The 27,563-nt window shown below is 41.5% G+C and overlaps 1 protein-coding gene and 1 long non-coding RNA gene across 2 annotated transcripts in view; both read right to left on the bottom strand.

Annotated features, from left to right (window-relative positions):
* Positions 1–27,563, bottom strand: part of LOC5575469 (zinc finger protein hangover) — a 63,036-nt gene that overhangs the window by 10,424 nt on the left and 25,049 nt on the right. Inside the window, exons 4-7 of the mRNA XM_021851715.1 lie at positions 19,605–19,766; positions 18,850–19,545; positions 13,809–14,192; positions 12,038–13,005 (exon numbers count right to left, since the gene is read on the bottom strand). Coding sequence (XP_021707407.1) covers positions 12,038–13,005; positions 13,809–14,192; positions 18,850–19,545; positions 19,605–19,766 — 2,210 coding nt within the window. The remainder of the gene's footprint in view (positions 1–12,037; positions 13,006–13,808; positions 14,193–18,849; positions 19,546–19,604; positions 19,767–27,563) is intronic.
* On the bottom strand, positions 14,917–16,132 carry LOC110678609. Its single transcript, XR_002501777.1, has 2 exons — positions 15,993–16,132; positions 14,917–15,941 (listed from the first exon to the last, which is right to left on the bottom strand). It is a non-coding gene; the product is annotated as an uncharacterized LOC110678609 (long non-coding RNA).

The following is a 27,563-nucleotide window of genomic DNA, read 5'->3' as shown; positions in this document are numbered from 1 at the left end:
TACGGTACTTTCGAAAATATAATTTTTTTATTTTTTTTCTGGAGTATATTTTATTTTCCGTGTAACTAACGAAAAACAGGTTTGACATTATTTCAATACCATCAGGCTCTTCTTCTGTGATAGATTGATTGTAGAAAAATATTAGAGATACGATTTTTTATATTACACGTTAAATTAACCCCAGGCATTTGTAGGTTATATAAGAATACAATTTTTCAAACATTCTTCAAAAATACAAAAAAGTTTCAAAAGTCATAAAAAACTTCCCTTATATGCGTATTATGAGCCGAGGTTTAAGCCAAAAATAAAATCATTTTGATTTCCGAGCTACACAAAATTGCAAAGTGTACCTTGCGGGGCCCCGTCTGAAGGCGGGGTTGGGTATTAGAAGGTTAATATTGCTAGAATATATCCGAGCAAAAAATGTTGGTGTTTAACCTGGAAAATCTTTTTTTTTTCATTAGTGAGCGGAAATAGGGACATGAGCGGATACTGGTGCACTGATACTATGTTTTTTCAACGAATTTTCATTTACCGTTATTACCAAGACAAAATATCCATCAAATCTTTTAACGCCAGTTTTATATAGTTGTTCTACGGCTCTGGAGCAGAGATTCTACCACATTACGCCGAAATCCATATCCCAGAACGACCCATACCCCGAATTCTAATATCACGGATCAATGTCATTCAAGGTAATTGTAGATTCGGGCAAATAGCCGCATGACACAGTTTCTGTAGGACATGATTACTATAGGCAGTACCTGCACAGGGGGTCTACTCGTTTCCAGAAATGAGTTTCTCATATATTCCCAGGTTTTGCTATATATTTTTTTATCTTTATTAACCCTGGGCTAGTTCATCTCGGGACCAACGGCTTTTCTTCCCTTCCGAAGGAAGTCGTCACTATAACATTTTCGTCCTCGGCGTGAGAGGCATGTGTTCTAACCACTACACCAGATCCGTCCCCAAGTTTGCTATATAATTCAAGGATTAAGAAACACTCTAAAATACATAAATAGTTAGAATAACTTATTTAATATGACTAAACAATCATTAACAAACGTTCCTAAAATTCTTATATAACAAAGTGATACCATATCAAAGCATTTTTTTGCTTAATAGTTATTGAAGTTTTTAAATATTTTCTATGAATAATGACTATTAAGGACTGCAACGAATTAAACTTGAAAAAATTAAAGTCCTGTATCTTTTTATTAGCTTTATTTGTACCCTTCAAATGTTAGTGAAGTTTGAGAATATGATTCAGATTACAATAGATCTATGAGTAAAAATTATTTGCACTTACTATTCCATTTTTGACTGAACATCGTACAAACCCCTGCCATAGGGCTGTGCACTATGAGGTTTTATTGGTATCGGTGTCATGTTGATTCAATATCGGATCTGATATTACCAATACAGAACCGATATCGGATGATTTTCCCGTCATCGGGATCCTAAAACCCTGTTCCAATTTTAGTACCAATTGCTTATGTTTAGGCCAGCATCACATGTTTACTCAATTTTCAAGTGTTTGTCGTTGATTTAAGTTCAAAAAAACTTTATTTCTGTTCTCGAAATTTTGTCACACCTCTTGGTCTAAACTTAAATTTGGAGTGTGTTTTGTGTTCCGTGTCCCTTCTGAAATGTCAGATAGGATGGAGTTGTTCCTAGTGCGTTAGCACTTTTTAACCATCCGGTCGTCGCTCAAATTTCTGTTACGCGAGTAGTCGCGCGTTGTACTTTTGTATAACACCCTAGGTTTTTCATGTTCAACATGAAACACCTCGCGATCCAGATTAAATATTGAAAAACCATCTTGGACAAAGTTGTTTAGTAGATCAAGGACTGACATGCGATGATTATTCATTTTTGGAATTCCACCACCAGGCTTTATAATTTTTTCAGATACCTCCATGTTCGTAGCAACAACAACTGTAATGCGCCCTTTAGAATGTTTGCCACCACGACATTTGCCATTTTTAAAAAAGTATGTTTTGTTTGGCACACATTTGAAAAATAGACCTTTTTCATCCATTTTTAAAATGTTGTTGGGACTATACTTTTCAAGTTGTGAAGGTAAGGTTTTAGTCGACAAGGTGATGGGCTTTCGTGCCTGTTGTTCAATATTACGCTAGAAGGTGTTATGCGCCGGGCTTAACAGCCGGGGTACGATTTTTACGAGATCCAGTCAATTTGTTTGCTTCGCGGATGATATGGACATTGTCGGCCGAACATTTGAAAAGGTGGCAGACCTGTACACCCGCCTGAAACGCGAGGCAGCAAAAGTTGGACTGGTGGTGAATGCGGCCAAGACAAAGTACATGCTAGCTGGTGGGGCCGAGCGCGACAGGGCTCGCCTAGGTAGCAGTGTTACGATAGACGGGGATACTTTCGAGGTGGTCGACGAGTTCGTCTACCTTGGATCCTTGCTGACGGCTGACAATAACGTTAGCCGTGAAATACGGAGGCGCATCATCAGTGGAAGTCGGGCCTACTATGGCCTCCAGAAGAAGCTGCGGTCAAAAAAGATTCACGCCCGCACCAAATGTACCATGTACAAAACGCTCATAAGGCCGGTAGTCCTCTACGGGCATGAAACGTGGACGATGCTCGAGGAGGACCTGCAAGCACTTAGAGTCTTCGAACGTCGGGCGCTTAGGACGATCTTCGGCGGTGTGCAGGAAAACGGTGTGTGGCGGCGAAGGATGAACCACGAGCTCGCCCAACTTTACGGCGATTCCAGTATCCAGAAGGTGGCCAAAGCTGAAAGGATACGATGGGCAGGGCATGTTGCAAGAATGCCGGACAGCAACCCTGCAAAGATGGTGTTCGCTTCGGATCCGGTTGGTACAAGAAGGCGTGGAGCGCAGCGAGCTAGGTGGGCGGATCAAGTGCGTATCGATTTGGCGAGCGTGGGGCAGAACCGAGGATGGAGAGATGCGGCCACGAACCGAGTATTGTGGCGTGAAATTGTTGGTTCAGTGTTATCTGTGTAGATGTTAACTAAATAAATGAAATCATTTATTTTTCTAAATTATTTATACAAACGTTACCTTATTAACTAGTCTTTAGGAAGCTATGTCAAATTCTAACTAAAGTTGCACATACAAAAGAACAAAAATAATGTTGGAATTCGATCGCCTGGTGCCAACACATGGTATTAGGGCACGCTTGCCCCTGAGTTCCAAATACCGTGTTTCAGTTATAAGCTAAGTATGCTGTTCCGCTCAAGAAAAGTAAAAATTTCTGCGCAAGAAATGGTCAAGAAATTTTCTACAGTGAGCTCCATTTGAATTGACATTTCTTTTCAACTGCGTACTGCGATCGAAGAAAAATGCTTTTCTTGAGCATTTCTTGCAAGAAATTTCCCACGCATCGAGATAGGCGATTACTTTTCTGTTGAAGTGCATACTTCGCTATAATTCCAAAATGGCTGAGTAAATGATATATTTTATTCCACAATTCAATCATACAAACCTCAAGACGTTGTTTGACACAAACGTTTTAATTATGATGCGCTTTGTTCGTTTAATTGAGAGATGTTTCAAAATGTCACCCGGTAGTCCGGGTCAGATGCACGGTATTTGGAACAATGGTATGTTTAACAACAGCAACTGTAACTATGGTTAAAATTTTCAAAGTAGTACAAATCATATTTTTTGTGCAAATTATATAAAACGGTCTACTATATACAACATAAAAAAAAACTTGAAAATAATCTTGCATTATTTTTTTTCTGATTGATTGAAACTTGAGATTTTTTAACCTCACGGTAATAGGGCATGTCACGGTATAATAATTATTATAGGTTCAATATTATGCTCGACTAGAATGTTCTTCACGCATGTACTTTAATTATTCATTAGCAAAAACTAACCTTGCCCTTCTAAGCAAGTATCCAACTAAGCTGTAATAAAAGAAAATTCAGGATGTGCTTATAGCATTGTTGTAAAATTAACAACAATGAAAAAGGGTATAAAGTGGAAAGGTGCCCACACATGCTAAATAAATGGTAATAATCTGAAACATCAATATGGTTCTGGTGGAAATCATTTCCACAATATGTAAACTTTTTTTATTGCATATTTAGTGTTGCTTGTTTTTATACACTGTATATTAGAGTTGTTCAAAAAATCGTTTTCGTTCCACATCGCTCATTTGATTCAAGATCAAATTCTGAGCGTCCTCACATAATTTGAGCTCATTCGAATGAAAACTGAGACTGCACAGGCCCATTAAAGTTTATATGGGAATTACCGTCGGTGGGGGTGACAATGGGTCTAGGGGGTGAGATTGGGTCAAAACGGAAAAATATGATTTATGAAATATTTCAGCTAATAACGCTGATATTACTAAAATTTATAATTTATATGGTAGGGAACATATTATTACACGTAATTCATCACAATATACATTTTTAGAAATAGTAGTTTTTGTTTACTATATCAATAAACTTGTATGTTGAAACTAGATAAAATTTACAACATTAAATTTCTCCTGTGCAAAGTATCACGCATGTACTTAAACCTCTATCGTTATATAAGTAGAAGGTTGAGAGTCTTTTCATTACACTTCACACGTATTTTCCGGAATCTATTTGATTTTTCCACAAAAATTTCTTTTTTTTTCGGTACGGTGTCCTAAACATCAAAAATGGGGGTGAGATTGGGTCAAGCAAGAACGATAGTAAATGAAATTGCAAGTCCACTTTTTTGACATTTTACGGTGCCGGGTGTTCTTATTTTTCATTAAGATGTGTTGATTCTTTCTAAATACAGCATCTCTGAAACATCAAACAAGTCTGCTTGAGTAGTCCGTGCATTGAATAACAATGCAACGCATTTTGACAACTTCTCAAACCAGCAACTGTGTTTCGTGCGCAGCAACATCGTAAAATTTTATCAAATGAATTTATTTTTTGTAATTTAATTATTTATCAGTATTTTCACATTATAGAAACATCTCAAGGAAGTACAAATGAGTTGGATCGCTAAAATATTGGGATTATGACGTCAACATCTGCCGGAATTGTAGTGATCGTGGAATGTCGCACCGGAATTTAACTGTTTGCGAAGGTTTAAAATAATCACTGTTTCAGTACACCTTTGGGGAAACTGAATGGCTTTATGGCAATGGAAATGAGACTTTGAAGACAATTTGAGAGAAAAAAACAAGAAAATTTATGTAAACTTGACGATAAATGTTAGATTTACATATTTTTTCTCATAAATCTACTATTTTTTGGTATAATCGTTCTTTTAAGTGGGTTTAGCATACCTGTGAAACATCTTAGATATCTTTTCATCTTGTTTGCATCGTATTCCAACAATATTTTTCAGCTGTGAATGGTTTTGTAATCATATTCTCAAAAACAAGTTATTTCAATTACAGTGACCCAATGTCACCCCCTCTATGGGGTGAGATTGGGTCATTTTTCATTCAGTTGTGGTGCCGCTGTGAATAAATATTTTTCTTAGGTTTTTTTAAACTGTTGTTAATGTACCATCAAAGTACATACACACCAAATTTGAAGTTTATTGGAGTTAAATTGCGATAGTTATTCAATAAATAAATCGTACATATCCCTTTTTGACCCATTCTCACCCCAACGACGGTACTATTGGAAAAACTAGCAATTCATTCAATTGGTCATAGTGTTTGCTCACGTGCTCTTGGGGATTAGAGCTACATTTATACTGTGATATATAATAATTAGCTACAACTTTGCCGAAGACCGTTTTTAAATCGGACGCCCCAGTAATTAGTAATTGATTTTTGTATGAGTTGTAAAATTTTGGCTATAATAATGGGGCTGTTCTGCAGGCATCACTGAACATATTCAGTAAAACATAGTAGCCATGATTTGTGCATGCTATCTTTCGCACCAGATACATCAATGTTGCCTGTTCAGATGTTAAATGAGCGCTGTTGAAGAATTTGTGACTAGATAAAACACAATAACTAATTACTGAGACGTCCGATTTGAAAACGGTCTTCGGCAAAGTTGTAGCTGATGCAAGAGCACATGGGCAAACACTATGACCGATTGAATGAATTGCTTGCTTTTCCCATATAAGCTTTAATGGGCTTGCGCAGTCTCAGTTTTCATCCGAATGAGCTCAAATTTTGTGAGGACACTCAGAATTTGAACTAGAATCAAATGAGCGGGTGGAGAAAAAACTATTTTTTGAATCAGTCTTATATTATTGGCCAGGAGGAGGAGTTCAGACCGACTATTGGAAAGTTCAGCGCCCACCGGCTGACGAACAAAACGGGTTATGACTAATTGATTTAAGGACCTATCGTGGCGCTAACATCGACTCTGACCACTATCAGGTGATGGTGAAACTGCGCCCAACACTCTCCGTCGTTAACAACGTATGACGTATGACCTAGAGCGGCTTAAGCAACCGGATGTCGCAACTGCATACGCGCAGCGACAGTGCAACTGAGACCAACGTCGGGCACGTGGGACGGAGTCGACGGAACGATTGGTTCGACGAGGAATGTAGGCAAATTCCGGAGGAGAAGAATGCAGCGCGGACTGTCATGCTGCAGCAAGGGACCCGGCCGAACGTAGCACGTTATAGACGGAAACGGCAACAGCAGACCCGCCTCTTTCGGGAGAAAAAAACGCACCCTGTAGGAGATGGAACAGCTGTGCCGATCTCAAGAAACACGTAAGTTCCTTCAGAAGTTCAACGCATCCCGCAACGGCTTCGTGCCGCGATCCGAGATGTGCAGCGATAAGAATGGAAGCATCTTCGAAAAGTGAAACCAGGCTTTGGAAATTTTAACGATCATTGACACACGAGCCATAATTTCATCCCATTTATTCGCCTGCATTCAAAGTAACGAGCCATGAACGAAAACAAGACAGACACACCCCACCCACTGTTTTGCGCCGATTACTGTGTGTCAACACTTGTAACATTCGCTGACACACTCTCATTCTGATCAAGAAACAGAGGCGAATAATTTCCATTTTCTGTGCTATGTTTACAGCCAAAGGGGTGTTTGATGATCCAATAGATTATAATTAGGTTGTTAAAGGCTGCATTACCAGAAAATATGAAAGTTATTACCAATTTTATGTAAAACATAAATCACCCGACTGGCTCGATACTGTTGCAGTCTGTGAGAGTTGCTGTTCTTGAACGCTCCCGTGCCACGTACCAAACGAGAGAGTGAATGTTTGAGTGTATGCAAAATAATCCAAACGTCATTGCTACGTGAAAAATCACGTACACTCCCGTGCAAAAGTTTGGGTTCACCCCGTCAAAAACATACAAAAGTGTTCTGTCCATATCTCTGTGATTACACGTCCAATTGAAACTGTTTAAGCCGCATTCGAAAGACAAAGAGTTATTCTTACTTCGTATGTATTTTCCAAAAACTTTTTTTTTAATTTTGTATACTAAATTTATACTTGAAGTTGTGACATTTTTCAAAAAACAAACTCTGAAAAATCATGTCTAATTTTCTCAGCATTGGGTCGTCAAAAATTTCAAATCAAAGTGTCATTAGAATCGTAATCTTATATTTTTTGAAGAGCACTCATGAAATTTTTGCGGAAAAATCTGAAAAGTATTCAAAATCAATGAAACAGTCAGTCAAGTCATCGTGCAAAAGTTTGGGTTCACCCCTCAGTATGATGCAAATCGTGCAAAAGTTTGGGTTCACCTGAACCACACGCACATCATTTTTGTCAATATCTCTGCCATTTTTCAACCGATTTTAATAGTTTAAAGCTTTTTCGAGCGAAAATAATGGCTCGTACATGGTTGGTTTGAGATTTCATAGATTTAAGTAAGTTCAGGTGAACCCAAACTTTTGCACGATACACCATACTGAGGGGTGAACCCAAACTTTTGCACGATGACTTGACTTACTGTTTCATTGATTTTGAATACTTTTCAGATTTTTCCGCAAAAATTTCATGAGAGCTCTTTAAAGAATATAAGATTACAATTCTAAAGACACTTTGTTTTTAAATTTTGGTCGATCCAATGCTGAGGAAATTAGTAATGTTTTTTCAGCGTGTTTTTTTTTAAATGTCATAACTTTAAGTACAAATTTAGAATACAAAGTTCAAAGAATGTTTTTGGAAAAATACATACGACGTAAGAATAACTCTTTGCCTTTTGAATGCGGCTTAAAGAGTTTGAATTGGACGTGTAATCACAGAGATATGGACTGAACATTTTGCATGTTTTTTAGGAGGTGAACCCAAACTTATGCACGGGAGTGTAGCTCATTCCAAATTCATTTTGCAGGCTTTTCACTTGACTAAGGTTATAATTACTAGAACATGGATAATCACCAAATGGAGTACCGGTGATTGTTACTGTGGCTACCAATCGCACTTACGTGGAAAACACGTAGGCACTTGAATTCATTTTGATCACCTGCATATCGTGTTCATCCTCTGTTGTACGCAAATTTAAAGATGGTGGCCGCTAGTTTTGCCAGAAGCTGCTGGACTTCATTTAAAATTGATTTCAAGGTAAATACGTGTTAGAAATCGGAGACTATCAATTTTACGTAGCTTATATCATATTTATTATAGCTAACGAAACGTTGAACACCAAACCCGACGAAACTTAAAAAACGGGACACTTTTTAATGGAACGGCTCTTAGCAAACTTGAGAGGAACTTCCGTTTTTTCTCATATAATCGTATCAGCATGTATACCGTCGTGTCACTCAGTGGATATTAGAGAAATTGTTACTGGCTGTTGTTGCTCGATTGAACACAATAAATAGTTTTATTCCTTCAGTTTGTGTATTTTTTTAAGTGAAAAATTATTCAATTGCAGAAGCCTATGGAAAACAGAATTGGGTTTTATGTAAATATTCCGATAACTTTTAATAAAAAAATACATCTAGGATCTATTGAAACACTCAGTATAAGCTACGTGAAAATTCACGTAGCAGCTACATGAAACTTCGATGAAACAGACTTCTATTTGTTTATGCGTTCATTCAGTGGTACCAATGATAGGCCAGGAGAAGTGGTTCACAGAGTGAATTTATAGCAGAGAAAAAGTAGATTTTGTATGAAATTTGACAGGAAAATGAATGACAAGTTCATCCACTTCTCCTGGCCTATTAACGTAAGTGCTACGTGAAAAGTGCGAAAATAACCACGTATGTTTTCACGTAACAATGACGTTTGGATTATTTTGAGTGTAGGGCTCTCCGAATGCGATGTGCCACGAACTGTTATGGTTCGCGAACTGTTACACTCTCCGAATATGGTGAATATGGTTCGATCGGCTTATTCGGACCAAAATCCAAACACTGGTGGAAACAGCACTTCGACTTCGAATCGGGACAATGGAGGAAATACCTTCGTCAGTACTGCGGGCGATGGAAACCAAGCAGCCCCCACTTTGAGGAAGGTTAAGGATGCCATTCACCATTCAAGCTGCTGGTTAAAAAGTGTATCAGAGCAGAACTCATAAAGATGGGCCCGAAGAGGCTGGCTTTGTCTGCACCGGCTGATGGACATAATCTGGGAAACAGAACAGCTACCGGAGGAGTGGAAGGAAGGGGTAATAAACCCCATGTACAAGTAAGGCGACAAGTTAGATTGTTAGAACTCCATTCTGCACAAAATATTATTCCAGATCATCTTCCGTCGTCTGCCACATGTAGTAAATGAGTTCATGGGAAGTTATCAAAACGGCTTCGTTGACGGCCGAGCGACAACGGACCAGATCTTTACTGTACGACAAATTCTCCAAAAATGTCGTGAATACCAAGTCCCAACACGTCACCTTTTCATCGATTTCAAGGCGGCATACGATAGTATCGACCGCGTATAGCTATGGAAAATCATGGAGGAGAACAGCATTCTCGGGAAGCTCACGAGATTGATAAGAGCAACGATGGAAGTCGTGTAAAATTGTGTGAAGGTTTCAGGCGAACATTGCAGTTCGTTTGGATCCCTCCGGGGACTAGAGTAGGTGTACAAGTTATGGCCATAGTGGTTCCCTATTTCGTCATACGTGATAATTTGAATGTTTCAACATGTTGAAAAGTTTTTCTGTGTTTTAGTAGTAAGATTTAGGATATATCTTGATGTTAAAACATTCAAAAATATTAAAAATGTGAAAGCTATCTGAATTTCGCACATGGCCAAATAGGGAACCACTATGTCCATAACTGGTACACTTTCCCTACAACAAGGTGATGGAGTTACGTGCCTGTTGTTCAACATTGCGCTGAAGGTGTTATGCAGAGAGCTGGGCCTAACAGCCTGGGTACGGTTTTTACGAGACCCAGTCAATTTTTTTGCTTCGCGGATAATATGGGCATTGTCGGCCGAACATTTGAAAAGGTGGCAGACCTGTACATCCGCCTGAAACGCGAGGCAAAGAAAATTGGACTGGTGGTGAATGCGACCAAGACAAAGTAAATGCTAGTTGGTGAGGCTGAGCGCGACCGGGCTCGCCTAGGTAGCAGTGTTACCTTGGATCCTTGCTGACGACTGACAATAACGTTAGTCGTGAAATACGGAGGCACATCATACTATGACCTCTAAAAGAAACTGCGGCCAACAAAGGTTCACACCCGTACCAAATGTATCATGTACAAAACGCTCATAAGACCGATAGTCCGGAGGACCTGCAAGCACTTGGAGTCTTCGAAGGTCGAGTGCTTTGGACGATCTTTGGCGGTGTGCAGAAAAACAGTGTGTGGCGGCGTAGGATGAACCACGAGCTCGCCTAACCTTACGGCGTGGTCAAAGCTGGAAGAATACGATGGGCAAAGCACGTTGCAAGAATGCCGAACAGCAACCCTGGAAAGATGGTGTTCGCTTCGGATCCGGTTGGTACAATAAGGCGTGGAGCGCAGCGAGCTAGGTGGGCGGATCAAGTGCGCATCGATTTGGTGAGCGTGGGGCAGAACCAAGGATGGAGAGTTGCGGCCACGAACCGAGTATTGTGGCGTGAAATTGTTGGTTCATTGTTATTTATTTAAGCTAGGTATGCTGTTCCACTCAGGAAAAGTAAAAATTTCTGCGCGAGAAATGGTCAAGAAATTTTCTACAGTGAACTCCATTTGAACTGACATTTCTTTTCAACTGCGTACTGCGATCAAAGAATAGTAGTTTACGGAACAAGTTGCAGAATGATGATTTTTACAGCACGAGTCGTAAAGGATAATTACGACGAGTGCTGTAAAAATCGAGTTCTGCAACGAGTTACGTACAACATTTTTTGCAATTTCGTAGAAGACCACTCGAGGGTATCAGAAATTACAGTCAACCCTCCATGAGTCGATATTGAAGGGACCATCGACTCATGGAAATATCGAGTCATGGAACAGCAATGCTATGGAAAGCCGTTTGAGGGGACCATCATAGTAAACATGAAATTTAATTTTTAATATGATTCCATGAGTCGATATCGAGTAATGGAACATCGACTCATGGAGGTTTAACTGTATATAGGAATGCATACACTAACATTTTACAATTTCTGAGAAATTGTTGTGTTATGATTCATTACGCAACTCAAAACAGTTGCGTAATGAGAAAGCGTTGCGTAATGAATCATTACAGCACTGGTTTCAGTTAGGTAATGACTATTCCCGCACTGCATACTTCAGTGCAGGAAAGTAGGCCGTTTCATGACAGATTGGCTTGATGAAAAACAGCCTATTACGATGAGAAATTGCAAAAAAATGTTTTTCTTGAGCATTCCTTGCAAGAAATTTCCCACGCATTGAGATAGGCGTTTACTTTTCTGTATGCACTCTCTTTAGATGATAACTAAATGAAATAAATGAATGATGTTCCGAATTGGACTAGGTTCCCCAAATACAGCGAGCCAAATACTGTTATAGACGCAATCAAATTTGCTCATTATGGGCATGAGCTTCCATTTTTATTTTATTTACTAGATACCCATATGCAGCTCAACCGGCTCACTACGACTCACTACTAAGCAGTAGTTTCTTTTTTCGAACACGATCAATCTAAATAAAAAGAGGTAAAACATCAATAGCATTGATTACTTACATTTCCGATGTAGAATGAACAGTTTGCATATGTATTTTCAGCTGTTCGCCATTCTTATATACGATGTGGCAAACAGTGCACTCCAATGAACCTTTTGAATCAGGCTCGCTCGAATCCGGATCACTACTCATCGTTACCAGCGGAAGAGTGAGCTGGTGTCCCGTTGATTGCTGAATTGGTTTTAATAATGAAGCCCCAGCGCTTACTACAGGTGTTGGTATCGACTCATCTCGTACACCGTGAACTCTGAATAAATGTACACGAAGGCCTTTATCGTTCATGAACTTTGCCGTGCATTGATTGCAATAGTAAAACTTTTTGTCCATACCATGGATTTTACTCATATGCTGCCTTAGGGCTTCGAAATCAGTCAAAACGAATCCACATATACCACAATTGATAGTTTTTAAAACAGGATTGAGTATGCTGTCGGATGTTTTATCTCCAATTTTATCATTCTCTGGAGCATTTAGCGTTGGCTTATTTCCATTTACGCATGGATTTCCCTTGCCTTGTTCATTCGACGCAGAGTTGTGCTTAGATTCGATGTGTTCTTGTAAACTATCAATCGAACTGTACGTGTTGGTACATTGCCTGCAAGAGTACAGCTGAACTTTTGTAGCGCTTGTGTTGAAATTTCTGTGCTCCATAAAACAGTGTACTGTGAATGCTTCTCGATTTTCACTGCTGAAGTCACACTTTAGGCAATTGAACCGTGCGTGATTAACGCTTTGATGATCTAGCCATTCCGAAAGGGTTGTGAATGTCTTCTCACAATCCTTGCAGGGAAATTGTGTCGTTGGAATTTGCTGCTTTTGTTGCTTCGTAATATTTTCCCCATGAGCAGTTTGAAGGTGATCTCTGAGCTCAGATTGCCTGGGAAATCCTTCTGCGCATTTAGAACATTGATAAATCTGCGGTAATTGGTTTGGATGCTTCGATTCCATATGGCGTAATACATTGTAGTACTGAAACAAAAACAACAAAATGCGAATGATAATAAAAATTGCAACACCTGTTATTCTGCGCGGCGTGTGAGGTGAGACGAGCCGAATGAGGTGTCAATTGTCGACTCGGTCCCATTTGATTGAAATTAGTCGTCTCACGTCACTCGAGGTGAGAGCCACTCTCTCGACTCACACGCCGCGCAGAATAAGCATAAATAGGAACATCGATTGGCAGTATTGGTTCTGTTGCTAATTCAATGAAATCAGCATCAGCTATTGCGTCACTTAATAATTATTTGTGCTCCAGTTAACGCTCATGCGAAACATTGTACAAAATTTAAAAAACTTATTGATTTTAGTACGAATTGACTCGATAGTAGCGAAATCTGGTCCATAATGGTGCAAGAGTTATCAAAATTGGACTTTTATGCAAGCTGATTTTTTCTGGTTTGTAAAGAGACCAACATTTTAAATCAACCAAACCGCTTGCATCTAGTTTTAGCACATTCTAGCAAACAGCGATAAAAAATATATTTAAAAGATATGTGTCGATGGCGGTTTGAATTAAGCTGCATAATTCACTAATATACTACTTCAGTACTCGCGCTATTGTTTTTCATACAATACATGCGCAAAAAACCTCGCTCATCGTACACAGTACCAGCGCGGTGCTTCTGATGGGGAACAAATGCCAAAAAGCAAAGCTTACTCGTTTTGCGCACCAAAGCAAGTTTCTTTTTCGAAAAATATCTTTTTTCTTGATTTTTAACGACGTTGTGCGAATTTTTGTCAATTGAATTAAATGTCAAACATTGTAAACTTACATTGTTATACTGCTTATTACAAACAGGACAATTTTGAGGGTTGCGTAGATGGGAAGACGATGAGTTTCCATCCTGGTCAAACAGCTCGTATCCGTATTCGTCTTGTCCCGTATGCTGTGATGGTAAATGATGTTGATAGATGTGATCGACATAGGTGGTATGTTCCTCGAAACGTTCTCCGCAGGAACAGCATACGATGAACATGATGCACTCCAGATTATTGTAATGCTTACGGCGTAAGACGGCGTCTTCAAATATCTGCTGGCAGAACGCACATGATGGTTCCGTCGTTTCTTTGCTATTCTGCACTTCCGGGTGTACCTCGAACACATGTTGGCGAAAATTGATTTTCGGCTTAAACTCTTTATTACACAATTTACATCCCTAAAAGAAGTAGAATGTGAAAATATTTGAAAAGATTTAATTAACAAAATGAACGAAATAAGTTTAATGTAAATCAACAGGAAGCTTTTATGTATGTCTTTATTATTGTTTGACATATTTTAATTTGATTTTAAGCGAAAAAGATATCGAGTTGTAAAACACAAAAACGAAACGAATTCACTCGTTTCCATGGCCACGTAAATAACACAGCACCGCTCAAATGTCAACGAGTAAACGCTTGCATGGACCTATGGGCGAGGAGAAGTGGATGCACTTCCCCTGGCCTATGGACCGATGCACGAGTTCACTATCTGACGTTTGAGCGGTGCCGTGTTATTTACGTGACCATGGGAACGAGTGAATTCGGCACCGCTCAAACGTCAAATCAGTGAACTTGTGCATTGGTCCATAGGCCAGGGGAAGTGGTTCACCCAGAGTGAATTTATAGCAGAGAAAAAGTAGATTTTGTATGAAAATTGACAGGAAAATGAATGACAAGTTCATCCACTTCTCCTCGCCCATAGGCCTCTGCTCTGTTTTGATTTTGTATGGGATTTTGACTTTTACTGGCCTTGTTGTTTACTAATTTCATGAAAGAGTGAAAGGGAGAGGTACATTTTTGTGCAGAGCCCCATGAGCCTATGCATGCCATAAAACGTTTGACTTTCTGTTGCGGGAGGCCTTGGATAGTGCACCGACTCTTACAGCAGACAACACATATAAATGGTTTTTGATAAGCTAAAAAGCTAAAACATGTTTATTAGCATAATTGATCTTTACACAGAGTCTACTCACAATTTCGGTGACATATTGAGGGGACATACATCCATTCCACTTATCAACTACCTCCACACTAAGATTACTATTATATTTCTTCTTGCATGTCATCTTGTCTATAGCTATAGCTGGATAGAATATGTTTCTAGGGATGTTCAAAGAAAATCAAGTGTTTTAAAATTTAAAGTACGCTTCTTTGCGTTACACTCCCCCCCGTAACACTTCGCATGAGATGAAGTTTTACAATTAACAATTTTAAATTTTCAATACACACTCCACTACATGCAAATACTTATCGAGTTCCAAATTTTCATGACGTGTTAAAACATACAGCTATTAATTTAACTCGAAAATAAATATTCACTATTTTGATCCCAGTTATTTTTGGGCATCTCTACTTAACTACTGAACTCGAATAAAGCTGCAGTATATATCAAACAGGTACCTTCTCCGATCGTTGTGTTTCAATAGCACCATCGAATGATTGCTGAATCTGGTCGACCGGGACGTGCTCACAACACTCATTTGGTTTTGCGGAAAGATGGCATCGGAAGATTGTGATAAACGTTGACCTGTAGTAGTCAACACACGGTTTTCTTGCTCACTTTTGATCCACTTTTACCGTCACGAGTGTTATGTGCAGATGTCTTGTCATTCGTTCTGTTGAATATGACTTCTGCTCGCGTTGTCGAATGTTTCCTTCATCATGGTCATTCCTGGCTATTACTCACGCTGACGACTTACGATGGATCATAACGATTGGCCCTTCGATCTATAGATTCCGTTGCATATCGCGGTGGAAGTCTATTTCGAGATCTAGCAGTTTATTGAATGCTAAAGCCGCCATCGGGAAGGCGATTCTTGATGAATAATTCGTAGCGAAATTCTTTTTAATGTTGCGGGAGGCGTTGGATAGTGCACCGACTCTTACAGCAGACAACACATATAAATGGTTTTTGATAAGCTAAAAAGCTAAAACATGTTTATTAGCATAATTGATCTGTACACATAGAGTCTACTCACAATTTCGGTGACATAATGAGGGGACATACATCCATTCCACTTATCAACTACCTCCACACTAAGACTTTCACTGTGCGCCCTGTTTTCAAGTTGTCCGTGAGAGAGAGCGGGACAGCACCAACACACGGCACACAGTAAAAGTCAAAAGAACAAAGGAATTTATGGCACGTACAGAGGCTCATAAGCCAGGAGAAGTGGATGAACTTGTCATTCATTTTCCTGTCAAATTTCATACAAAATCTACCTTTTCTCTGCTATAAATTCACTCTAGGTGAACCACTTCTCCTGGCCTATGCAAGGGTTCACTATTTGACGTTTTAGCGGTGCCATGTTATTTATGTGACCATGGAAACCAGTGAATCCGCCACCGCTCAAACGTCAAATTAGTGAACTCGTGCATTGGTTCAGAACTATAGGTTTTTACCTTAAGGTTCAATCGTGGGCCGCTGTTATGGAATGCGATGTACGAAGACGTACTGAGGCTGCCCCTTCCTACGGGTGTTAAGATTGTTGGCCTCGCCGACGATATCATCCTAGTGGTCTATGGTGAATCGATGGAGGAAGTAGAGTTGACAGCAGCGCATTCTATTTCCATAGTTGAGGAATGGATGAAGTCTAGGAAACTAGAACTGACCCGTCACAAGACTTAGGTGGTGGTGGTTCAACAACCGCAAGTACGAGCAACGGGCGCTTATCTCGGTAGGTGATTGCACCATAGAGTCCAAGCGATCCCTTAGGCATCTTGGGGTAATGATCGATGACAAGCTCAGCTTCGCTAGCCACGTTGAATATGCCTGTAAAAGGGCATCTACGGCTATAGCGGCACTTTAGAGGATGATGTCTAACAACTCTGCTGTAATTGCCAGCAAACGCAAGCTACTGGTAAGCGTGGCGCTATCCATACTAAGGTATGGAGGGCCAATCTGGTCCAAAGCGCTTAGAACGAGCAGAAACCTAAAGCGGTTGGAAAGCACGTACAGGATAATGTGCTTAAGAGTAGCAAGTGCATACCGAACGGTATCTAAAGAAGCCGTGTGCATCATAGCCGGGATGACGCCCATCGCGCTCATCATCAAGGAAGACGTTCAATGCCTCAACCAAAGGGGTACCAGAGGAGTCCGCGACACGTGTAAAGAGGAAACGCTCAGAAGCTGGCAGCAGGAATGGGATAACTCCACTAAGGGTGTATGGACCCATCGGCTAATACCATATGTGTCAGATTGGTATAGTAGAAACCATGGGGACGTGAACTTCCACCTGACGCAGTTTCTGTCAGGACATGGTTGCTATAGACAGTACCTGCATAGGTTCGGGCACTCAGAATCTCCTGCGTGCCCCAATTGTGCTGGTGTGGAGGAAACAGCGGAGCACAACGTGTTCGATTGCCCCCGTTTCTTTGTTGTGAGAGGTCGCATGCTCACTACATGCGGAGGGGACACGTCCCCCGACAATATAATAGAGAGAATGTGTGCGGATGCCGAGTGCTGGAATGCAGTAACTATACGGCTGTCACTCACATTATGTTAGAATTGCAGCGCCTATGGCACACCGACCAGGAGTTGGCTGCAGAGGATTAGCCCTGCCGACGCCGGTCCCTTGTAACATTGTTTAAGTCGGCTAGGAGAAGTAGTTTGCCTAGGCTACTTCTGCTACACGTGTTGTGCTATATGCACTGGTTCCTTCCCGAAGAAATACCGTAAGGTGGTTTCGGGGAGATAAGGGTCTGAGTCCAAGGGTCATGTCGATGCACTGTTCACCACTTGAGCAATTCTAAAAGAATTGCTCAAGCACAGTGCATAGGCTGGTTTTAGCGGGTCGTCGTTGGTGCGTCATCCCCGCATTCCCTGAGTTACCTTCTCAGGGGATCTGTTTGCAGATTTCCCCCTTGTAAAAAACAAAAAAAAAACCTATGCTGGCAGCAGGACACGACATAAATGGCCTCATTCCAACGAATGTTACTGCTGAGCATGAACAAAGTTTAATTGAAGCTATGTTCGCTATTGGCTTCTTGATATATATAAACTCTATATTTGTGGGGTACTTTCCCATTAAAAATCCACTTTAACTATGGTAAAAAAAACAATTTACACCGTCTTCAGCCAAGAGCTGCACAGACTGAACAATCACTTATATTAGGCAACGGACAACACGAAACACCCAGTAGTCCAGTGATGAATTTTTCGTTTGACGAAAAGTTTCCACCGACTGGAGCGGGAATCGAACCCACGCTACGTGGCATTCACAATACGCCTAAACGACTGACGCCGCTAACCGCACGGCCACGAAGCCCAACAGTAATGCAAGCTTAATGTACAAACTTGCTTCATGAAAACAAAATTGACATAAGGGCGCAAAAAGGAAGGTTTGCCAAGGGCGCCGTGAGGCCACGCTACGGCTTTGCGTGGACGCTATGTGGTCCCTCAGCGGCCCTGAAGGTATCAGGTGTAGATGACCCCCGTGCACAAAATCGAGTTCGCTGCTCTAGTGCACACAACATGAGTAAGAAAAGCCACTAATAACAAATTATCTTGCGCGCGTTGATAGTCACCATAGAGGTTTATTTTCTTTGACCATTTTGAATGGAAAATCGAAAAAAATGTAAATGAATTGTGCAATATTGCATGTAGGTAGTCTACAACAAAGTAAAAAATAAATGAAAAAGTGATAATAAATCTTCGAGCTGTTTAGTGGAATACCTATAAGCACATGAAAACCCGAATTTAGTACTATACCATTTAATTCCACTAGAGTTTGTATCCTTTGTCAAAGGATACAAACTCTAGTGGAATTAAATGGTATAATACTAAATTCGGGTTTTGATTTACTTAAATTAAAAAGAAACTGCATAGTAACTTACGTAGCTTTTGTAAGCGATAATCTCCTTAGATCCTGGAACCCCGTCGACTAAAGATGTAATGGCAGGAGCCTTTCGAATGCTGTCATCAGCCATAACTATCGCGTATAGGTTAATGCAGCTTTTACGTTTCAGATGTCCGATGAACTGTCCTTTGCTACCAAATTGTCTCAAACATTTGAAGCATACATTGCGAGGCAAATGTTGATACCTTTTTCGCATGTGGCCCATGAAATACTTATAGGACGGATAAACTTTGTTACAACATTTGCACTTCATATCTTGGGCTTGCTCCAAAAACTCCAAATTTCGTAAAATAAATGCCAACCTATTAGGAGTGACTAAGTGGCGATATTTGGATGGATTTCGGTAATCATATGTCTCTTTTTGCGATTTGAGTTTCATTCGGAACTTTGCCTTCAAATCGATACTGGGGATACCGGTTGATGTTGAGATAATTGGCGTGTTGTCGCTTGATTTGTGTTGAACTCCAGATTCTGCATATTCCAATGTCCCTTGAGGTACCTGTGCTGACAATGGGTTTACTGGATTTTGCTTTAAGCCATGAATATTTCTTTCATGTCGACGTGCATTTGCACGATTAGAGAAAGTCATTTCGCACACAGAGCAAGCTGCAATCATTTGATGTTGCATGTTGTCACCATCGATATCGTCACCTGTCTCATTGTCGGATGGGTGCTATGAAAAAATAAGCTTTAAATTCGGATTAAACAAATACCTACGCAGTTGTTACTTACGTTTTCAACAGCAGTATTGGCGTTAACATGGTGCATGCCAAGAGATTCCAGAAGAGGTGGTCCACTTGATAAATCACCCTCATCGTAATCGTCGTCATAGTCTTCCTCGTTTTGTGATTGTATCAAGAACTGAGAAGGATCTAGTTCCATCACGACAGTCCGCTAGAATGAAAAGCTCATCACATTTTTTTTTGCTACACAGAATCGGTATACGCTATGTCCAAAGGGGGTTATTATGCAACTTTATACCTCAGATTTTCTTTCACATGAAATTGCTCTTGATCATAAGAAACAATCAAAGTACTTTCGATAATATTTACGTACTAATAATGATTCTCCAGACGATTTTTTTTAATTAACATTCTTCAGAATCTCAAATAATTTATTGACAAATAAAGGGTGATGTATGTGTAATGACGTAACGTCGAAAAGGGTCTCGAGCGCTGCTGTGGAAGTCGTAGAGAACGCACCAGACATCGCCATCAAGCACATCCTTTGGAGATGGCCCAATTTTGATTGGATTGTTCTCACTTCGCCCTTTTGCCACCACACAAAACATTCATATGCCAATATTGGTCGAACAACTGTTGTGTAAAATCCATTTGATATACTTGGGTTTGAGGCCCCAAGTTTTACCAAAGGTTCGCCGGCATTGACCGAAGGCCATGCAAGCTTTTTTAACTCTGAAATCAATGTGAGGTGGCCAAGAAATTTTGGAATCTACAACGACTCCGACATACTTTACCTGATCAGTTACATTAATCTCAATCTCCATCGCGGTTTCGGTAGCCCATGGTTTCGTGCGGCTTCCAATATGGCATCGAAAGACACGTTATCAAAGGCACCCTCAATATCCAAGAAAACACCCAAGCAGGATTGCTTCTGAGCGAATGATTTCTCGATATCGTATACAACTTTGTGTAAAAGAGTCACAGCGGACTTTCCAGATTGGTAAGCATGTTGATTCACAAGAAGAGGCATGTTTGCCAAATAAACATCACTGATATGATGATCGATAATGCGTTCCAGACATTTCAGAAGAAAAGTGGTCAGACTGATTGGTCTAAAACTCTTCGCTTCTTCATACGACGCACGTCCTCCTTTCGGGATAAACTTTACAGTAATATCACTCCAGGATCTGGGAAAATACCCGGTAGCAAAACTGCTTACAAGTAGCTTTTTCAAAACATGTTTGATAAACTCAAATCCCTTATGGAGCAGAACAGTATAAATCCCATCCGCTCCTGGAGATTTGAAAGGAGCAAAACTATTAAGTGCCCATTGAATCGATTCAGTAGTTACGATACAGCGAGCCGAGGCCAGAGACTCGTAACTACATGAAAAGACATTTGGTTCATCCGTAGATGTTATGTCCACACATCCGGGGAAGTGTGTATTGAATAAACATTCTAAAACTTCTTCATCAGAAGAAGTAAAGTCACCATTAGGTAAGCGAATTTTGTTCACTTGGAAATCCTTAGATTTTGCAAGGATTTTGTTCAGCGGACTGACTCCACTCAAACTGGAAACATTTGTAAAAAAGGTTTTTCCAGCCGGATCGTTCAGCAGAACGAAGAGCCTTCTTGTAAGCCTTGCGAGCCGACTTGAACGACTCTGATCCAGCTGAACGGCGTCTGTTGCAACTCCTTCTACATTGTTTCCTGAGCCTAGTCAGATCGGAATTCCACCATGGGGTACCTCTTGTAGTCTGCACAGACCGCAGAGGATATGCTTCTTCAAAAGCTTCCATAATGTACGATGTTGTAGTATCAACGGCATCATCCAAATCACTTGGATTTTCAATGGACGGAGAATATCCATGATATTTGGTCGCAACCAATTCAATATAGAGTTCCCAGTTTGTTGACCGGGGATTCCAAAAACGCAAAGTCTGCGCAGTTATATTTGAATGTTCAAAGAAGATGTATCGATGATCAGATAATGATTCCTCATCTGATACATTCCAATTCGCCAACTCGTGACTGATTCTATTCGAGCAGAGCGTTATGTCTAACACTTCATCTCTATTAGATAAGGTACCGTGGGGTAAGTGGGTAATGGAATTCGCATAGTATAGATTCTTCAAATTCTAGAGACTTTAAATTGATACAAATGAGGTCGTGTATATTTTTTTGCTTGACTCCCACCAAATATGAGCAACATGCTGAAATTGATTTTTTATGAAAAATTGAAGAAAAAAATAGAGAAAAAGTTTTTAAAAAATGTCTCCTTACTTTTCACTTGCCCCAAAAGTGGGGCAAATGAAAAGTTTACCGTTTTGAACAATAAATTCAAAAACAAACAGTTATATTCACGATATCTATTAGCTTTAACATTTGTTAAAGCTTCCCAATAAACAATAACATAAGCAACATGTAAACAAAGAAAATGTTATTCTTTTCACTTGAATTTTCTTCTGTTCAGTTATGTTAGTTGAAATGATTCGACAACATTATAACTGCCACATTTCCAATGTTAGTTCTTACATTATAGGACAGCAATTGCATTTCTGCTTTGTAGAATTTCCACCGCTCGTTATTTGTTTTTGAGAAAGTCGGATATGACGTCGGATAACTCTTCGGGAGAAATCAAACGGAATCCTTCAATAACGTATTTAGAATCTTTTTTATGTGGATAGACCTATACCCTATTTTTTTGTTTTGAACTAACTTTACATAGACATTCCACGAGATTTCCGTGTGTTCTTTAATATTGCAACTTTTCAGTCAACGTTTTCCTTTTAATTGGCTGTAATGTTTGGCAACATCTTTTAGAGAAGTTCCATGATTTCTAATAGCTTTTAACACTTGAGTATAGTGTTTCTTGAATTATCAGCACGTTATGTTTTTCTATGATAATTGCGAACCATGTTTACTTATGGCTACTTAAAGAGAAAACACAAATTCAATCTCTAACGATAAACTTTTCACTTGCCCCACCTGATAAGAAAATTGACGGTTTTTAAGTTTAGTTATTTTTAGGTCTACGTCGAATTAATTCTAAAACTTTTTTTCTTGCAGTCACAGAGGACAACTAAGAAGTGGTACAGGAAATTATTTTCCGCAACTTTTTTCCACTAAAGATATTAATATAAGATTGTACGCCGCCAACTTGTTACGGAGTAACAGTTGACAGGTTAACAATGTTTCGCTCTATTATGCAACAAGGTGGCATCCATTTATTACGTAACGCTAAAATTGAATTTTTTTGACCCCCTCCCCTCCCTCCGTAACGCTTTTTGTATGAAAAATTTAAATTTTTGTATGAGCCGTAACGCTTGAGCCTACTCCCCCCTTCCCCTAGAGCGTTACGTAATTTGTGGACGGCGCCTAATGGCTGAAAAATCTCAGAAATCTCTTACCTATCGTAATGTTCTCAATGGCCTCAAAGGTTTACGCATGAGTTTAAAACGTTAATTCACATATTCAGTAAAATATATCAATTGTTTTCACTTACCCCATTTACCCACTTGCCCCGCGGTACCTTACCATGAAGGTTGGGCGATTGCCTATGTTAAGTAATCCAAGATCTGTACTACTTAAGTATTCCATCAGACTGGAGCCTCTCAAATTGAGCTGCCCCAGATGATGTGATGAGCATTGGCATCACTGCCCACAATCAGCGTAAGGCCTTTTGTTACGCAGTGTACGACAACTCGTTTGAAGTTATCCGTTGGGGATGGTTCATCATGTGGTAAATATACCGAACAATAGACATATTTCCTGTTGGGGTACCACCCTATACGCCTTTGATCACGTCTGTCACCCGACAGCGAGCCCGACAGGTGTCATCCAACCGGATGCTGGGTGGTACTTGTCATCTTGCCAATTGTATCAGTACACGCCGTTCGCACATTTTAATTCGTTTATTGTATTTATAAGTACCGTTAATAAATCATATTTGTTTGTTACGTAAATCACCCTCGGTTCACTCTCACATCGTAACAAAGTGGCGACGAGTCGGTAAAAGGTCGCACCGATTGTTTTTCTCGCGAAAATCGACGTGAAAACGTCGCGTCGTTTGCAGCTTTGTATTCGCCATGCCAACGCCATTGCCACTCGGTCCAGCAGCGCAGGCAGCAGGTTCCAATGCGGATCAACCATTCAAGGAAACCATCCTGCAGCTGCTCAACAATCAGCATACCTTGATGACCCGAATGGCAGAGCAGATGGCGAATATACAAGGCAACGTCCAAAACACCAGTCGGAACGAGCTGGTCTTAGATTCCCTTGCGAGCAATATCACCGAGTTTGCTTACGATCTAGAGAGCGGTAGCTCTTTCGACGCATGGTTCTCCAGATATGCGGACCTTTTCGAAAAAGACGCTTCCAAACTGGACGACGACGCAAAGGTGCGACTGCTGCTTCGCAAACTCAATCCCGCCGCACACGAAAGGTACACTTCGTTCATTCTCCCCAAGCTGTCAAGGGAATTTTCCTTCGACGAAACGGTTGCCAAACTAAAAACCATCTTTGGTAGCCCTGTTTTCACCTTCCATCGCCGGTATCAATGCCTGCAGACGGCGAAGGATGAGAACGAAGATTTCATCTCCTACTCCTGCAAAGTCAACCGTGCTTGTGTCGATTTCAAGCTACAGGAGCTCAAAGAGGACCAGTTATAGTGCCTTATTTTCGAGTGCGGATTGAAGTCACCCAAGGACGCTGATCAACGAAACGCAGGACATAACGCTGGAGAAGGTAGTGGAGGAATGCAAAAGTTTAATCAACTTAAAGAAAGACACCGTACTCATCGGCAGTCAGTCTGCCTCCACCTCCGGTGCTGCTGCAACTCATGCTGTTCGTGCCAATTCTCCCAACGGCAACCGCCGTAAGAAGGACAGATTTGGTGGCAGCAAATCCGACACACCGAAGACGCCGTGTTGGTCATGCGGCGGTATGCATTTCTCCAGCCAGTGCAGTTTCAAAAGGAACTCGAACTGAAGAAAAAGTTCCCCGATGTTTTCACCAACCGTATGGGACTGTGCACCAAAACACAGGTGCACCTCACGCTCAAGCCGGACGCCCAGCCCGTATTCAAACCCAAGCGGCCAGTTTCTTATAACATGGAGGCCGTTGTTGAGGACGAGCTGAAGCGCCTAGAGAGTTCGGGTATCATCACACCAGTCACATACGCGGATTGGGCAGCATCAATCGTCGTAGTCCGCAAGCCCGATCGCACGGTTCGCATTTGCGCGGACTTTTCCACCGGGCTAAACAGCGCGGTCGAATCGAACAGCTACCCACTCCCGCTCCCGGAGGACATTTTCAACCGGATGGCGCAATGCACGATGTTCAGCCACATAGATCTGTCGGACGCGTATCTTCAGGTTGAGGTCGACGAAGAAAGCAAGAAACTTCTCACCATCAACACCCATAAAGGGCTCTACCGCTTCAATCGGCTTTCCCCCGGCGTCAAAAGTGCACCTGGCGCTTTCCAGCAGATTATGGATGCCATGCTGAGTGGTATCCCGTGCACATGTCCATATCTCGATGATATCCTGATTGTACGAGAGTGGACTGTATTTCTTAAAAAACTTCAACATAGGCGGACCGACGAATCTCCGAGACGACCACTTAACCAGGGAACCGATACCGGATGAAAACACTTGCTTAACAGTTCAAACTTATATTTACAAACTATTTACATAACCTTAGTTAGAACGGAATTCACTTTGAATCTTAAAGTTGCAACGACACGTCTTAACACGTTGGAAGCACGGCGAACAAAGATGTCTTCCAATCGCGGGTAGAAAACATCCTCAAAATTTACGCGCTCATTTTTTGCGCGCTCGTTTCGTGCGGCTGCGGCTGGTTGCATCACACGATGTCCTTTCATGCATCACGCAACTCAGCAGGCTGCGGCTGGGCGATGCACTGACAAAAAATTCATTCGGGGCGAACGGCTCGAACATCCTCCCCCGCGGGAACCTTGTTCTCGTTGACAGCCTGATTGTCCAATATAGGTAGAGGAGCCAGCTTATGGATTGGACGCTTGAGCACTCCTGACTTGGTACGCACATTTACCACGCGGACCAGTCCATCTGATCCTGTGTAGGTTGACTCGACCTTCCCCAACTTCCATTGCTGAGGCGGTAAGTTGTCATCCTTGATTACCACCACTGTTCCAGGTAGAATGTTCTCCTTCTTCTTGCTCCACTTCTGTCGTACCTGCAACTCCAACAGGTATTCTTCGGACCAGCGCTTCCAGAACTCTTGACGCAGGCGCTGGACGTATTGCCATCTGGAGAGCCGGTTAGCTGGGATCCCATCATAGCTAGGCTCCGGAATGGCAGTCAGTGGACGATCAATAATGAAATGGCCTGGGGTTAACGGCTCGAGCTCCGAAGGGTCTTCAGAGGGAGCGTATAAAGGCCGAGAGTTGAGTTGAGCTTCGATCTGGCAGAGCAAAGTCGAAAACTCGGACATCGTTAGGAGGCTTGATTGGCATTTCTTCTTGAGAATGGTCTTGACGCTCTTTACTCCTGCCTCCCAGATTCCGCCCATGTGTGGCGCATTTGGGGGAATCATCTTCCATTCGATCTGCCAGGGTTGGCAGAACTCATTGATCTTGAGCTCGGTTACTTGTCCCTTGAAGAGACGGTACAGCTCGTTCAATTCGTTGCGTGCACCGACAAAATTTGTCCCATTGTCGGAAAATATCTGTTCTGGCACACCACGACGAGAAACGAATCGCTGCAGAGCAGCAATAAACGCATCGGCCGATAGATCTTCTACCACCTCCAGATGAATGGCCTTGGTCACCATACAGACGAACACGCTCACGTATCCTTTAACGGGGGCCACCTTCCTTCCAGTCTGCTTGATAAGTATGGGGCCCGCAAAGTCAACACCAACCTTCACAAAAGCGGGAGCCTTGTCGCACCTTGCGACGGGAAGATCTCCCATGAATTGGCTGGCGCACGGGGGGTTGAGCCTGAAACACCGCACGCAGTTTCGTGTTACCTTGCGTACAGCAGAACGGGCTCCCAGAATCCAAAATTGCCGACGAAGCTGGGCCAGCAGCGCCGACGGTCCAATATGTAGGTACTCACGATGTATCGCTTGAATCAACCGCTGGATGGTTTCATCATTCTTAGGTAAGACCCACTGATGCTTAACGCCGTATGGTAAATTTGAATGTCGCAGTCGTCCGCCGACGCGAATCATTCCATCGTCCAAAAAGGGATTTAACGCAGAAAATCTTTTGCAGTACTCACCGGACTCGATCATGGCTACCTCCTTACCAAAATGTTGCAACTGAACCACCCTGGTGATGGCTTTCAACGAGTGGCGCATTTCAAGCACGGTTGGAAACCGCGCGACGATTCGCTTCATGGCCACCTTCTCCTTTGCATTCCGGCAAAAACGCAAAACGTATGCCAGAACTCGTTGCAGCTTCCTGAAGGACTCGTACTTGGTGAATACTGGCAACCTCTCCAAAGTTACCACCGCAGATGTTGCAGCGACCTGCCGCAACTCCGGAACATCTTCATCAGACAGTGGTTCTGGTGCCACCACTTGATACTCTTCACTACGCAAGAACAATGGTCCGTTCCACCAAAGATCGTTCTTGCCTAGAACTTCGGCAGACTGACCACGTGACACTACGTCGGCTGGATTTTCCAGTGTATTCACATACTTCCACTTGAACTGATGTCCGGTAGAGTTAATCTCACAAACCCGGTTTCGCACGAACACTTCTAAACGCTCCGGGTTCTTCGCTAGCCATGCTAGCACCACTTGATTGTCCGACCACAACGAAATGTCTTGAAAGGGTAGCGCTATTGCTGCCAAAACTTTCTTCACCAATCTATGCAGCAAAAGCGCTGCTAAAAGTTCCTTTCTTGGAATGGTCAAAACTGTTTTCGGAACGATCTTCGATTTGGCACACAATAACTGCACCACAGGAGCTTGGCCAGGTACAATTGACCTGATGTACACACAGGCACCATAGGCTTCC

The sequence above is a fragment of the Aedes aegypti genome, chromosome 1, assembly GCF_002204515.2.
Source record: "Aedes aegypti strain LVP_AGWG chromosome 1, AaegL5.0 Primary Assembly, whole genome shotgun sequence".
NCBI lineage: Eukaryota > Metazoa > Arthropoda > Insecta > Diptera > Culicidae > Aedes > Aedes aegypti.
This window is presented reverse-complemented; position numbering and strand designations above follow the sequence as displayed.